At 28.1% G+C, this 13,386-nt stretch overlaps 3 protein-coding genes across 7 annotated transcripts in view; 2 read left to right on the plus strand and 1 right to left on the minus strand.

The window, feature by feature from the left end:
• Positions 1 to 198: 198 nt before the first annotated feature.
• Positions 199 to 2,062, plus strand: LOC103573430 (guanine nucleotide-binding protein subunit beta-like protein). Its single transcript, XM_008552513.2, has 4 exons — positions 199 to 404; positions 564 to 772; positions 1,095 to 1,412; positions 1,669 to 2,062. The coding sequence occupies exons 1-4, from the start codon at positions 296 to 298 to the stop codon at positions 1,981 to 1,983; spliced, it is 951 nt and encodes a 316-aa protein (XP_008550735.2). The 5' UTR covers positions 199 to 295; the 3' UTR covers positions 1,984 to 2,062.
• A 21-nt stretch (positions 2,063 to 2,083) lies between these two features.
• Positions 2,084 to 3,359, minus strand: LOC103573431 (NFU1 iron-sulfur cluster scaffold homolog, mitochondrial). The gene is made up of 4 exons (XM_008552515.2): positions 3,123 to 3,359; positions 2,640 to 3,049; positions 2,470 to 2,573; positions 2,084 to 2,390 (listed from the first exon to the last, which is right to left on the minus strand). Exons 1-4 carry the CDS (start codon positions 3,200 to 3,202, stop codon positions 2,172 to 2,174), a joined length of 813 nt encoding a protein of 270 aa, XP_008550737.1. The 5' UTR covers positions 3,203 to 3,359; the 3' UTR covers positions 2,084 to 2,171.
• Positions 3,360 to 3,814: 455 nt separating this feature from the next.
• LOC103573433 (rho GTPase-activating protein 20) overlaps positions 3,815 to 13,386 on the plus strand; it is a 104,008-nt gene continuing 94,436 nt past the window's right edge. For 2 of the 5 annotated variants that reach the window (XM_014443459.2, XM_008552517.3), the window contains exons 1-2: positions 3,815 to 4,391; positions 5,366 to 5,747. In XM_014443459.2, the coding sequence (XP_014298945.1) occupies positions 5,544 to 5,747 (204 nt within the window). In that variant the 5' untranslated portion in view covers positions 3,815 to 4,391; positions 5,366 to 5,543. The other 3 variants (XM_014443457.2, XM_014443458.2, XM_053740627.1) reach the window with 3 other exon arrangements.

Genomic DNA, 13,386 nt, shown 5'->3' on the forward strand with positions numbered 1-13,386 from the left:
TAAAAAAATTTTACAAAATATTATTTCTGTCATTTATATTTAAATTTTCATATTAAACCCTGTTAGTGGTTAGTAGGAATTTAAATTTAAACTGTCAATGGCGCGCGGTATTTCCCGCCAGGGAAAATAAAGATGTCGTTACCGTACAATTTGCTACATTTATTTTTTTTTATAACCAGGGAAATTTTTATTTCCTGTCTATACGGCCTTTTTCAATCACTCGTCAACGCGTACAGATCGTTGGATTCTAATCCAATTGAATCCACAAGTTAAACGTACTTTAACAAAACGAAAGATGAGTGAAACATTGCAATTAAAAGGCATCCTTTGGGGACACAGTGGATGGGTCACCCAAATTGCCACCAATCCTAAATATCCTGATATGATATTGTCTTCTTCACGAGGTAAGTCTGTAAGGCCGCCATCGGCATTTTTTTGCATACCACGTTGTGACAAATATTTTTACTCATTTATCATAAACTTGAGCTTGATATTATTTCTTAATTTAAAGAATAAATAAATCATTTTTTTTTTAATTATTATATATATATATTTTTGTCTAGATAAAACTTTGATCGTATGGAAACTCACTCGTGATGAAACAAATTACGGTATTCCGCAAAAACGTCTCCACGGACATTCTCATTTTATCAGTGACGTAGTTTTATCATCAGACGGTAATTACGCTCTATCTGGTTCCTGGGACAAGACTCTCCGCCTCTGGGATCTTGCTGCTGGACGTACGACTCGTCGTTTTGAAGACCATACCAAGGTGTGATTTTTCAACTAGTTCTACCAACGGAATGTCATCCTTTATTTATCCATTTAATATTAATAATACAAAAAATAATAGCAATTATTTGCTATTATCAGTCATTGACTCTATTCGTTTGTCAGAGAATCAGAGCTACGGCACCCGATAACTGAAGCTTTTTTTTATATATTTTTTTTTTTTAAATTATCTGAAGAGGTATAATAAGTCGCCGGTGCCGTAAGTATTGGGTGTTATTTTTCCTGGATTAATTATTTTATCGTATACTATTCAAAGCTTAACGACAATTAATTAAAAAATAATTATTAAATTTTTTTTCTAGGATGTCTTAAGTGTTGCATTTTCTGTAGACAACCGTCAAATCGTCTCAGGATCTCGAGACAAAACCATTAAATTGTGGAATACTCTCGCTGAGTGTAAATATACAATTCAAGATGAAGGACACAGCGATTGGGTCAGTTGCGTTCGCTTTTCACCAAACCACACTAATCCTATTATAGTCTCAGCTGGATGGGACAAGACTGTAAAGGTTTGGAATTTAACCAACTGCCGTCTAAAGATTAATCACTACGGTCACACTGGGTACCTCAATACCGTTACCGTTTCTCCAGATGGTTCTCTCTGTGCATCTGGTGGCAAGGTAATAATATTAATAAATCATTCATTCCCAATTTAATATAAAATAATTTATAATATTACAAAAAAAAAAGTAAAAAACAAAGATAAAGAAATGCTTATGATGTATAAATTATAAATCTAACGATGCCTATGAGTGTTTTGCGGATATGGGACTGATGTGTTATTAACTAACAAATAAATTTATTATCATTATTTTAAATCAACAATTTTACTAATGTAATATTTTTTTTTTTTTTTTTTTATTTTCTATATTTTAGGATTGCAAAGCGATGTTATGGGATTTGAATGACGGTAAACACTTGCACACTCTTGATCACAATGACATTATTACCGCATTGTGCTTCAGTCCAAACCGTTACTGGCTCTGTGCTGCTTTTGGACCTTGGATCAAGATCTGGGATCTTGAAAGCAAAGAAATGGTTGAAGAGCTTAAAGCTGAAGTTGTGTCATCAAACAGTAAAATTGAGCCCCAATGTCTTTCCCTCGCCTGGTCTACTGACGGTCAAACTCTATTTGCTGGTTACTCAGATAATACAATCCGTGTATGGCAAGTCTCTGTTACTAGCCGTTAAGCTTTTTTGTAAATTGCTTAAAAAAATATGAAAATTCAAGAAAAAAATAAAGCAAAATAAAATAAAAAAATAAAAATAATGTGAGTGTAAATAATTTACAAACTTTTTTATATGTTACAATTTATTTATAATTTAATATTTTTTACGTTAAGCTTATTTAAATTTAGAGTATATGAGTTATTTTTTATTCATTTGTCAGTTTTTTTATTATTTATCTTAGATTCAAATTTTTCGAATTCCGCTTTTGCTACTTTTTCCACTTCGTCTTCTATTTGTTCAACGCCAAGTACTTCTGGGATATAAAATTGCATCATATTCTGTACACCATTTTTTAAAGTTACTACTGAGCTAGGACAACTTGTACATGATCCCTGCATTTTTAATTTAACTATTCCATTCTCAAAACCCTAAAAATGTATATTTATTTTAATAATACACAAAATTTAATTTATTAAATAAATAATAATAATAATAATAATAATTTACCACAAAAACAATGTCACCACCATCTTCTTGAACTGTTGGCCGAATTCTTGTGTCAAGAAGTTCTTTTATCATCTGTACAATTTCATTATCATCTTCATTGATTTCTATAATTAATATAAATTAAAATTTTATTGCTTCAAATAAATAATTAAGTAAATTAAAAAACAAACGTGTATCGGAAGAAGGTTGTTCTTCGTTAAGTATCGGAAGACCTGCAGTAAAAAAATCCATGATGGTAGCAAAAATTTCGGGTTTTAAAATATTCCAGTCAACATCTTCGTCAATTTTAGTGACAGTAATAAAATCGGGGCCATAAAAAACCGATTTAACTCCATTAATACGAAACAACATTTTTGCTAATGGAGAACAATAGCTCTCTGCAGCATTACGAAAATCTTTAGTTTGTCCAGCTCCCAAAATATCAACACCTGGGATAAATTTCAAGCTGTTAGGATTCGGCGTGTCTTGAGTTTGTATAAACATCGACCTTTTATGAAAATCTACATATTTATTTTGTTTAACCAGTAAATTTGATAAACAATTATAATAATAAAGTTTGCGATAGTTATTATCCGTAGCTCTGTTGAATAATTTAATAAAATTTATATGTTAATTAATTACGTAGTTACCGGATATAAAAATAATCAACTTACTTGATACTTTGGCAGCTATTTAATAATCTATATGACAACGCACGTCCAGTCACCAGCGTTTTCTTAAAAAAATTATTCATTATTACTTAATTAACTAAAATAGTTAACAATAATGAGTAAATATTTAAAATCAATCATAACAATGACAATTTTTAATTTTTGCTTATGGTTATGTCAATAAATGTTGTGAACGTTGTGAAAAACGTAAAAAACATGTAAACACTTTCAGTTTTGCCAACATATTAAAATTTCATTATTTTATTTATTTCATATATGTTGCATTATTTTTAAATAAAAAATTATCATGATTTCAATGTTTTATTTTTAAAATATAATATTAATTATTAATTGCAAGTTGAAAGTTGATAAATAAATGTAAAAAAAAAAAAAATTTACAATAGTTTCGAATATTATTATTATTATTTTAAAATATATAAATTATATTATATAATAAAACAAGGTATGGAAGTGTTTGATTATTTTTTTTTATTGTGATGATTATATATATAGTTTTTGAATATTATTTATATCAATAAAGTAGTTTTTGTTTTTTATCGAGAGAGTAATATTCTTTACTATACCCAGTATGGTAGTCAGTATGCAATCCAACTTTTTCCCCACTAGAGGGCTCGAGGGCTCTTAATTCAATTTCAGTGTACGCGCGTCAAGCAAACAGAGCGGCAGTGGCGGCAGTTATTTTATGTGCAATGTGTTGATCGTATCTAGTTGTGTCTAGTTGTGTCGGCTTAATCTTAAATTATTTTATTACCAGATTTATATTCATTATAAATTCATTTTGTTTCTATTAAAATAATTACCTTAAAAACAACGATAAAATATCAGCAATCCAATTTTGTTTTATTTAATTAAATATTATAAAATCGTTAGAAAAAAAAAAAAAAAAAAAAAAAACATTGAAATCACAAGTGAGTAAATCTCGGCTTAAATACCGGCGTCAGTTTTTCAGTTTTCAAGTATTCAAGTGCATCAGACGTTAATCTCAAAGTGACAATTACCATGTGACTCATAACCACTTACATTAATTTATTGGCTTACAAAGGTCTTTTTTTAAAACTATACCAACTAAATCTTTAATTTCTTCTTCTTTGTTACTTTTTATTTAAAAAAATTTATAAAATAGTGCAGATGAAAAATATATAATTAAAATGTAAAATCGGGGTTAAATCCCATAATACGATGTAGTTACTAGATGCAGTTAAAAATATATATTGAGGAAAAAGTTTAAGCCATGTCATGTTTACATCATAGGTACGTAATTCCGTGTGTTATCCAGCTCGTTTATTTGGTGATGCTGCTGATGGCATCACCTCTACTCAACTATCTCCGAATGTGATTATCGTGACAACAAGTGAGAGTAAATTCCCCGATATTTCCGCAACGTAAACACAACTAAATTTTTATTTATTTATTTTAAACCATTATGAGACATGGTTATCATTTCTATACTTCTGTTACTTGAAAGATTAGATTTTAAATGCTAGCTTTTAATGCCAATTCTCATGTATATAAATATACAGATTATAATTTATTCATGAGAAATTTACAAATTAAATGATACCCAGATTTATGATTTACTTTTCATTTTTTTTTTTTAATTTAAGCTTTAACGAAGAATCAGTTGTAAAAAATTTATTTCAAAAAAACTTGGTGTTAGAAAAGAAATAGAGATATACTCGATAAAAACAACTTTTATCTGTGGTCTTTCTAGTTTATGTTTATATATATATATATATATTTCTTTTTTTTTATGGATGTGGTTATTTGTTATTATTGTGGGGGTTAACACATGTGAACAAGTTTCTCTTCGATCCATTATTGAGTGTAGTGGTTTTGATCAAAATCCCTAAGCCGGTCTTTGGTCTCTGGTCTACACACCAGTCTGCAGAAATGAAACGAGAAACTTGACACGAGAAAACTTTTAAAAGTAGGTCACGATCGATTTAACGACATTTTATTATTCTCAACTTGTTTTAGATTGATAACAAAAATATTTTATCAGTTATTACTTGTCGCCCACCAATTAAGCCTTAATAATTACTATAACATTAATTAAAATATATAAATATCTATAGAAACATTTAAATAACTATAAAACATGTTATTAAACTTAATGTTTATGATAAATAAAATTATAAAAATTAGTGCATGTGTAGTGACATTAGGATATGCAAGTCATTAATAAATATGTTTTTTAATTTTTTTTTTTTTTTTTTTTTTTCCAGATTTTGTTACATTGAACGAGCGCATAACAAATTTGAAAACTATCATAATAAATATCACGTATTTGTGAGACTAATTGAACGATGCAATCAATTCCAATACGAATCAATCAACGAGAAAAATAATTAAAGTTAATATTTATTATTAACAAATAATAACTACTGAATTAAACTGAATATTATGTCACTAAGAATGGAATTGGCGAGCTATCGAAGTGCAGATCCGAGAGTTCGCGTGAGGAAACGAGCTGAATTAGGAAAACGACTTACCAGAAGGTTGTCTATGGTGGCAAAGGCACCAGCAGCTTTTCTCCAACAAGCTAATCATCCAGGTCCTAGGCCTATTGAGATAATTGCTATTGCACCTGATAAAACTCAGCTAACGGTAAGTTTGTTATTATTATCATTATTATTATTATTATTATTATTATTATTATTATTATTATTATTATTATTATTATTATTATCATTATATATTTATTTAAATGTGTGTATGTGTGGGTATGTGTGTGTTTTCACTTGCTTCCATACTTTTTATCACAACGTCGTCAGGGATGGGCAATAGGCAATATTGTATGTTTAAGTGTTTAAGTTGAAAACGAAAACATCTCTCGTTCACTTTAAAGAGAATAGATTACTGTACCTTTGGCTGACCATGGATATATCTGTGTACATGCGAGCATAGTCATTATCTATCTGCATAACACACGTCAACGTTGAAATGTTTATATGATGTATTGCTAATACTCGATATTTTATACATATACATTATATATAAATACACGTCGTACATTGAAGAGTTGCTACGCCAATCGAGTTTTCGTTTTCTATATTCATCAGACGACACAAATCATCGTGATTTCCTCCAGGATATTAGTTTAAAATTTATCCCTGGTAAATAAATTCTTAAATTATTTTATATCTACTATTTTCTAAGAATAAGTTATTATATTTTTATTATTTTTATGATTTTATGTAAAATCATAAGTAACATAAGCAACATTGAGACAAATATATACTTAGCATTGTTATTGTAAGACTAAAGAAAGTATTTGATATATGTAAAAAGATACGCATGTGCGTGTGCTAAGTGTATAGAGTATAGGAGCTCATACTTTCTATAAACCGTGTGGTCATTTGGTACTCCTCATGTGCAGGTGAAATGTTTTGACTGCGGCGAATATCAATCGCAAATTGTAGACTGGATTGTTAATTATCACCTGCAAAAAATGTCTATACTTGGCTCGTACAAATAATTCAAATAATTAAATTTTTTTTTTTTTTTTTTTTTTTTTTAACATTTAAAATGTACAATTTAATACTTTTTATTTCTTATTTTATTACAATAATTATTTAATTATAGTGTTTTTAAATATTTGTTTGCTTTCTCCGCAGTTAAATTTTTTTGTAAAAAAACAATTTTTCATTATAGACAAGCGTGACGATTATTTAAAAGATTCAAATTATTTATAAATTACAATACTTAATATTTGTTTAGTTATTTATTAAATCTATCGACTTTAACATACTTTGAATTTATTCCCGCAATGGTTCATTTACTTGTTATACTCGATGTTATTTTTTGTTATTTATTTAAACTCGATTAAGTTGAACAAGATCACGTACGCGATCATTCCGGTCTTAGGACAAACTTTAATTCTACTATATCTTAACCGTTATGTTGGCCCTCTCTCTTATAAAAATGCCACCTTGCTTAACTTGTTTATTTAGTTTTACATATATATATATATATATATATATATATATATATATATATATATATATATATATATATATATATATATATATATATATATATATATATATATATATATATATATATTAAATATGTATATGTATGTAGATAATACCAACTATCAGCTATGTATAACATATTATAAAGCTTATGTTTGTTATTTGATCTAAGACATAAATATTATTATAATTGCCGTGGAATTAGTAACTACAGTGTATTAGCAGAAAACTAGGTGACATTCGTGAGCATTGTTGCAGAACGAATTACATATATAAATCTCAGTATATTTAGTTAATAAAAATTGTTAATTATTTAAATCATAATTCACGTACACTGTTACTATTTTGATATTTTGTGAAATCTAATCAATTACATATTCCAATCATGAAATTTAAAAAACTTAAATATTATATTTAATTATTAATTAAAAAAAGAGGAATTTAAAATTTTTTTAGTAAATAGTCGGAAGTCGTGAGACTTTCGCTAATAACGCGCCCAGGTATAGTGTAGGTCAATGATCGTATAGCAGAAAAGGTCGATGGGCGATGATTTCCTCGGCGAAATGAGACTCACTTTCGATTTATATACTGAACCAATCTACATATACATATTATTAAGAATATTTAAAAAATGTTTATTGTATTTATTAGTGTCTGCAGTAGTCTCCTAATATATATATTTATACGTATGATTAAATCAATTAATAGGAATCAAAGCGAGACGAGTGGGATTTAAAATGGTGAAAGTCTGAATCGGGTATCGGAATGGTGATGCCGCATATTTAAGTATAAGCAAAGGGTATACAATTATATAATATTGTGTCTTGTTGTTTAGCTACTCGTTGTACTCACTGATTGCTATTGATCAGCAGTGGGTCATAAAGGTATCACACGATTACCACGTTCGGGGACTCTTATTACGCACTACCCGTCAATTACTTCGTAGTTGGTAGTACCCTATAGGTTGTTACTTATCTTTAATACTTGGTCTAGCCTATTATACACCAGTGCTACCATAACATTTCATAAATTCCATTGAGTATATGGGGTTTATTATATGCTCTGCAGTCATAAAAAATTATTTACTCCTTATACTCGGCTAAGCAAGGCTTGGCTCGGCTTAGCTTTTTTTTTTTATTATTTCCTACCTACTCCGTTTATTTATAATAGTGCACAAATAATTGTTTGTTTCACCAGTCACTTGTTATTTTAATCAACAGACACCGCAGCTATACTCATTATCATGACGATGAAGAAACAAAGAATCATAAATTGTCACGTCGATTCATTCTAACGTTCGTTAATTATACCTTTATTGTCTTGTGGCATTAAAATTATGTTTAATTGACTCCATGGTTTTTATTAGTATTTTTTTTTTGTCTTTACATTTTTTTAAAAAGAAAATCTAGAAAACAATTCAAAGTAATCATTTATGTAGAACAGATTATTTTTATTACTCAGCATTGCTTAAGGTTGTTTTTATGTCAGTATAGTTAATTATTATTTGAATAATTATCTAATTGTCAAATTTTAACGTTAATTAGCGGAATGATTTATCGTTATAATTTTCAATAAATTTTTAAATCTAGAAAATACGTTTTATTGACAACTGATTATATAAATAGTTACAGTAATTTTTAATAATTGAAGGTCGTAATATAATATGAGTTTATGAACACTTTTATTTTTTATTCATTATTACAAATTATCTCATAAATACTTTTATGAGTTTTATTTTTCTAAAAAAAAAAAAAAAAAAAAAAAAAAAAAAAAAAAAAAAAATTAATGGTTTGTTTAAAGGAGTGGATTTATCGACGTAATTATATAATATATATATATATATATATATATATATATATATATGCATACGATTGAACTCAAGAAATGCTCGATTTATTTGTTCTGGTCCGCATTTAACAATTAATTTTTGTTATATTATGTCAAATCAATTGATTTTTTTATACATCAGGGTTAAGTTTGTTTCCTCTATTTGCTTGTACAATTACCAGCTTTCGTGTTTATTATTATTTTTATTTTATAAATATCCATTAGATATTTTTCTTTTCTTTACGCACAATTTTAAACAGTCAAATAAATTTAATGTTAATTATTCGTTATAATATTTCACGGTATCGACTGCATCGTTTTGCTTGTTTTGATAATTGAAAAGTATATGTAGATTAATGATTGTCCGATATCACGTTTGTCATAATTATTCTGTTGGTTTTCAATTGTGCAATGGCCTTCAAGCTCTATATATATTTGCCGTCTAATATGAAAATAAATCACGCAATAGTAGACATACAATATTTATATATTTGTATAGTATAGATATTAAACATAAAAACACAAGAGCAAAAGCAAAAGCAAGAAACAAAAAAAAATAATGTGTGTGTACAATGTCTATAGGTTTTTATTATTTAAATAATTCGTATAGATGTAAATATTATTCAACCATCAGCATTAATGTGAAAGAGAGATTGTATGACCTATGTCATAAGTTAAATGCTTGGTAAAAATGTTTCTTTAAAAAATAAACAATGATGATAACTATACGGGATATGTCGTATATATTATATATATGTACGATGTGAATCTATCGACGCATCAATATTACGTAAAAACATAGTTATTGCGTTTATTTTAAATGAAATTTAATTTTTAGTTCTTGTTTTGTCTTGTATGTTTTTTTTCTTTTTCTTTTTTATAAATTTAAAACTCAAATGACGACAGATATGCCTGTATGCTCAATTGCTCACTGCTCGATGGGTATGAGTTTAGTTTATAATAGTAAAGTGTAGTGTCAAGTCTAATGCCATTAGTTTTAATGCTAATTCGATTCTTGTGTCGTGCAATCACGTACGCGATTGGGCGAGATATAAGATGCAACTCACGCAATACATCCCTCTGTAAAACCACGACAACAACAAAACACTTTAATCAATTCTATCTCGATTCTCTGAGAACTAACTAGCGATTGTTTTCACAAGGATTTTTTTTTTTTTTTTTTTTTTTTTTTTATTACTATAATTTTAATAACAATAAAAAAAAAATAATTATTATTATTTTTATTAATATAATTATTTAAAGTCTTGAAAGTATTCATATGATTTAGAGCTTTTTAATGCTGCTACTAAAATCTTTAGTTTGCATTTTATTAAATTGAAATTGTGAAACCTGTTTTATTGTTTGTAAAAGATAATTTGAACTCAATCACGAGAGATGTTAATTGTTTAATTGTCCTATTAAAGAAATTATCTACTTAAAACTAAGAGTCATTTTAAACCCACTGTATCTATGTTTTTATTTTTGGTGGTATCAAGCATATGATGGTATCTTTTTCATTGTTATCTAATTTCGGCAAAGACCCATTTCTTTAAGCTTGAAGATATATACTATTACTAAAAAAATATACATATTACTGAAGATGGTCGTAAATTTATCGAAAGAAAAGTGAGGAAAGTCATTAACAAACTTGAACTTGTGCAACCTGGATCAGTCGTCCGATCCTTGAATTGTCCAACGGCCGTATGTATAGACAGTAAAAATATGACATTTAAAACTTATACACCGATGGGTGTGAATTAAATGTATACAGTAATATACTCTGGAAAATGGCTTAATAATACGAGGCATTTAAAACTTTCGTCCCTCATTGTCTTGGTGAACTGTATTTGGCTGGATTTCATGATATGAGAGTATACTACTTAACAGCGGGGGTTATCAGATATTTTCGGCTGGGCTTTTTTCGGAAACAAAATCTGTAAATACAAATTATAGACTACACATTGATTCACTATTGTATGATCTAGCAAAGTGCGTTCTAATTGTTTGATAATATTCGTTCGTTTCAAAGAAAAACTCGGTCAAAGTTTCTATTTACTGCACAAGTGCAACAAAGATAGTACCGTTTGTGGATTTAAGTGTGATAGAGAAAAAATTGTGAACCCCTCTTAGCTCTACAAAGTGTATATCTGAGAGTTTATATATATATATATATATATATATATCATCATCAGTGTGGACAATAGATAAACGAATTATTTTTCGATTACGAAAAATAATATCCGGCCTTGCATGTATTTAATCTTAATTTTATTTCTCTCTAAATTTTACTTACTTCAGGTAAAATGATCTCTGCTAACGTTCTTGCTGAAAATAATTGCGAAAAGTGCAGAGTATACTTATGAATGTCGCAATAAGACATCGTTTTATGTTGGTTTATGTGACATACTCGTTGATATCCTTAGCTGCAGTTTTATAGCCTTGCTATTATTATATTTAATCATCGATCTTAATGCTATTTTACGAGCAATAGATCCAAGCGAACTTTATATATTTATTATTTATGAATGCCAAATAATTAATGTTCGTCGGAGTGGTTTAAAAAGATATGTTTTTTTAAATATTTGTCGAAAAAAAAAAAAAAAAAAATGAAAATAATTGAGTGTCAGAACTGAGAGATCTCAACGTCTATATCATAAACATATAATGATTTAAAGTTGGCAATCTGACATTGTGGTATTCGAATCTGTCCCGCCTACTATACGTTATCAAACATCGCATGTGGAGGAAGCTCTTATATTTTTAAATTCAAAATTCAAAATTTTTTTATACTTTTTAACAATAATACCAAGGCATGTGACCTTATCCCAACATAATAGATATTCGGTTGTCATAGCAATGGGTTGTATGAATAACAAAAAAAAAATTTGCATGGTCCTGATAGATTGATTTGTTCATCGTCCTAAAAAAAAAGAGCGAGAGAGAGAGAGAGAGAGAGAGGGGGGGGGGGAGGAAGGATATAATAACCCATGAAATATGCAGTCGATGTTTTTTTCTTAAGAAATGCATATTAATCGAGGACACACTGCGCGGGCTCAGAGAAGCACTGTGATCTGGTCATCCATACAGTAAAAACATTCTCATGATAAAATTAAATAAAAATATTTAATAAAAGGATAAATATTTAAGCGAATAAAATGAGTCTCTCTCTCCTTCTCTCTCTATCTCTAGTCTAGTTGTTGCTTAGAATGGAACGCAGATGTCACGGTTGGTTCGTCTAATATAACTCGTTTTGTCAATCTCTGTCCATATTCAGACAGATAAACAAACATAACACCACCCAAACCCATCCTTCAATACAAGGACGCATTCACACTTTGAGTTATATCTTTTTTTCACGTACACTATATCTACTATAATTTATAAATTTATTTCGTTTATTGTCGTAAACAATTAAATAAACAAGATAATTAAAATATTTACATATCAGGTTTTAATAATTTTAAATGATACAATATAATTATTTGTGTGCCGAGTAATTTAAATGCTGTACAGTAATAACCGATCCAGCTTCAAGTTAACGTTAACTTAGAAAATCTATTGCTACTTAAATATCGTAAGCTTTTCCAATGATTCCCACTTTATTAACCTATGTATTATTTACATTATAACATTAAGGATCCTGTGCTATATAATGATAACAATAATAAATAAATAATCATATACATGTGAATAAGCCAAAATTGTGATCAGAGAATAGTACGATGATACCAACAACTTTATTTTATTGCGTGTTTAAAAAAAAAAGAATGCATATTGAATTAGTTGTTATTGTCATAATTAAAAAAAAAATATATAAATATATATACTAATCATCGAATGGTTATAGAATTATGTATTTATTTATGTAGATAGTCATAGTTATGTAGATGTTGTTTTTATGCAGACATACACACGTGAGGTAAGGTCTCACCTGTTCAAGGTCTATCATCGAGTTATGATAGAAGATAGGCAAAGGATCTTCATGTATCGTGCAAGCAATAAAAATTTAAATGCAGATATTGTACATTGCATTGTTTTATTGTTGCGTATATAACTTATTGTTTCTTCCGTAATAAACTATTACATTCATCTATCTCCATCTTATGTTGACCGACAAATTGTATTATAACCTACCTCCTCAACGTATCTCTATTGCTGTCCTCTCAGTCTGTACAGTGTCTGTTTGTCTGTAGGTTATTTTATTTTTTTTATTATTATTAAAAACAACCAATAACTTGTGGACATATGTGTTTGGCTAAGTAATTTTTATTATTATAGTGATATATATATATATATATATCAACATCATTCTACCTATTAAGGTGTTGTCACGATGACACTGACAACATTATGAGCGCTTTACGATAGATGTACTAATATATTAGTAAACTAGTGGGTTAATGTGAAAAATCAATAGAGCTGTATCATTATTATTATTATTA

This window comes from Microplitis demolitor, chromosome 7 (genome assembly GCF_026212275.2).
Source record: "Microplitis demolitor isolate Queensland-Clemson2020A chromosome 7, iyMicDemo2.1a, whole genome shotgun sequence".
Classification (NCBI taxonomy): Eukaryota; Metazoa; Arthropoda; class Insecta; order Hymenoptera; family Braconidae; genus Microplitis; species Microplitis demolitor.

Bases quoted from the DNA above. Each gene is read 5' to 3' on its own strand.
- LOC103573431 (XM_008552515.2), bottom strand. From the start codon at position 3,202: ATGAATAATTTTTTTAAGAAAACGCTGGTGACTGGACGTGCGTTGTCA. The intron at 3,050-3,122 runs GTAAGTTGATTA...ATTATTCAACAG, and splicing joins AATAGCTGCCAAAGTATCAA to AGCTACGGATAATAACTATC. The intron at 2,574-2,639 runs GTTTGTTTTTTA...TATTAATTATAG, and splicing joins ACAACCTTCTTCCGATACAC to AAATCAATGAAGATGATAAT.
- LOC103573430 (XM_008552513.2), top strand. From the start codon at position 296: ATGAGTGAAACATTGCAATTAAAAGGCATCCTTTGGGGACACAGTGGA. The intron at 773-1,094 runs GTGTGATTTTTC...TTTTTTTTCTAG, and splicing joins GTTTTGAAGACCATACCAAG to GATGTCTTAAGTGTTGCATT. The intron at 1,413-1,668 runs GTAATAATATTA...TCTATATTTTAG, and splicing joins TCTGTGCATCTGGTGGCAAG to GATTGCAAAGCGATGTTATG.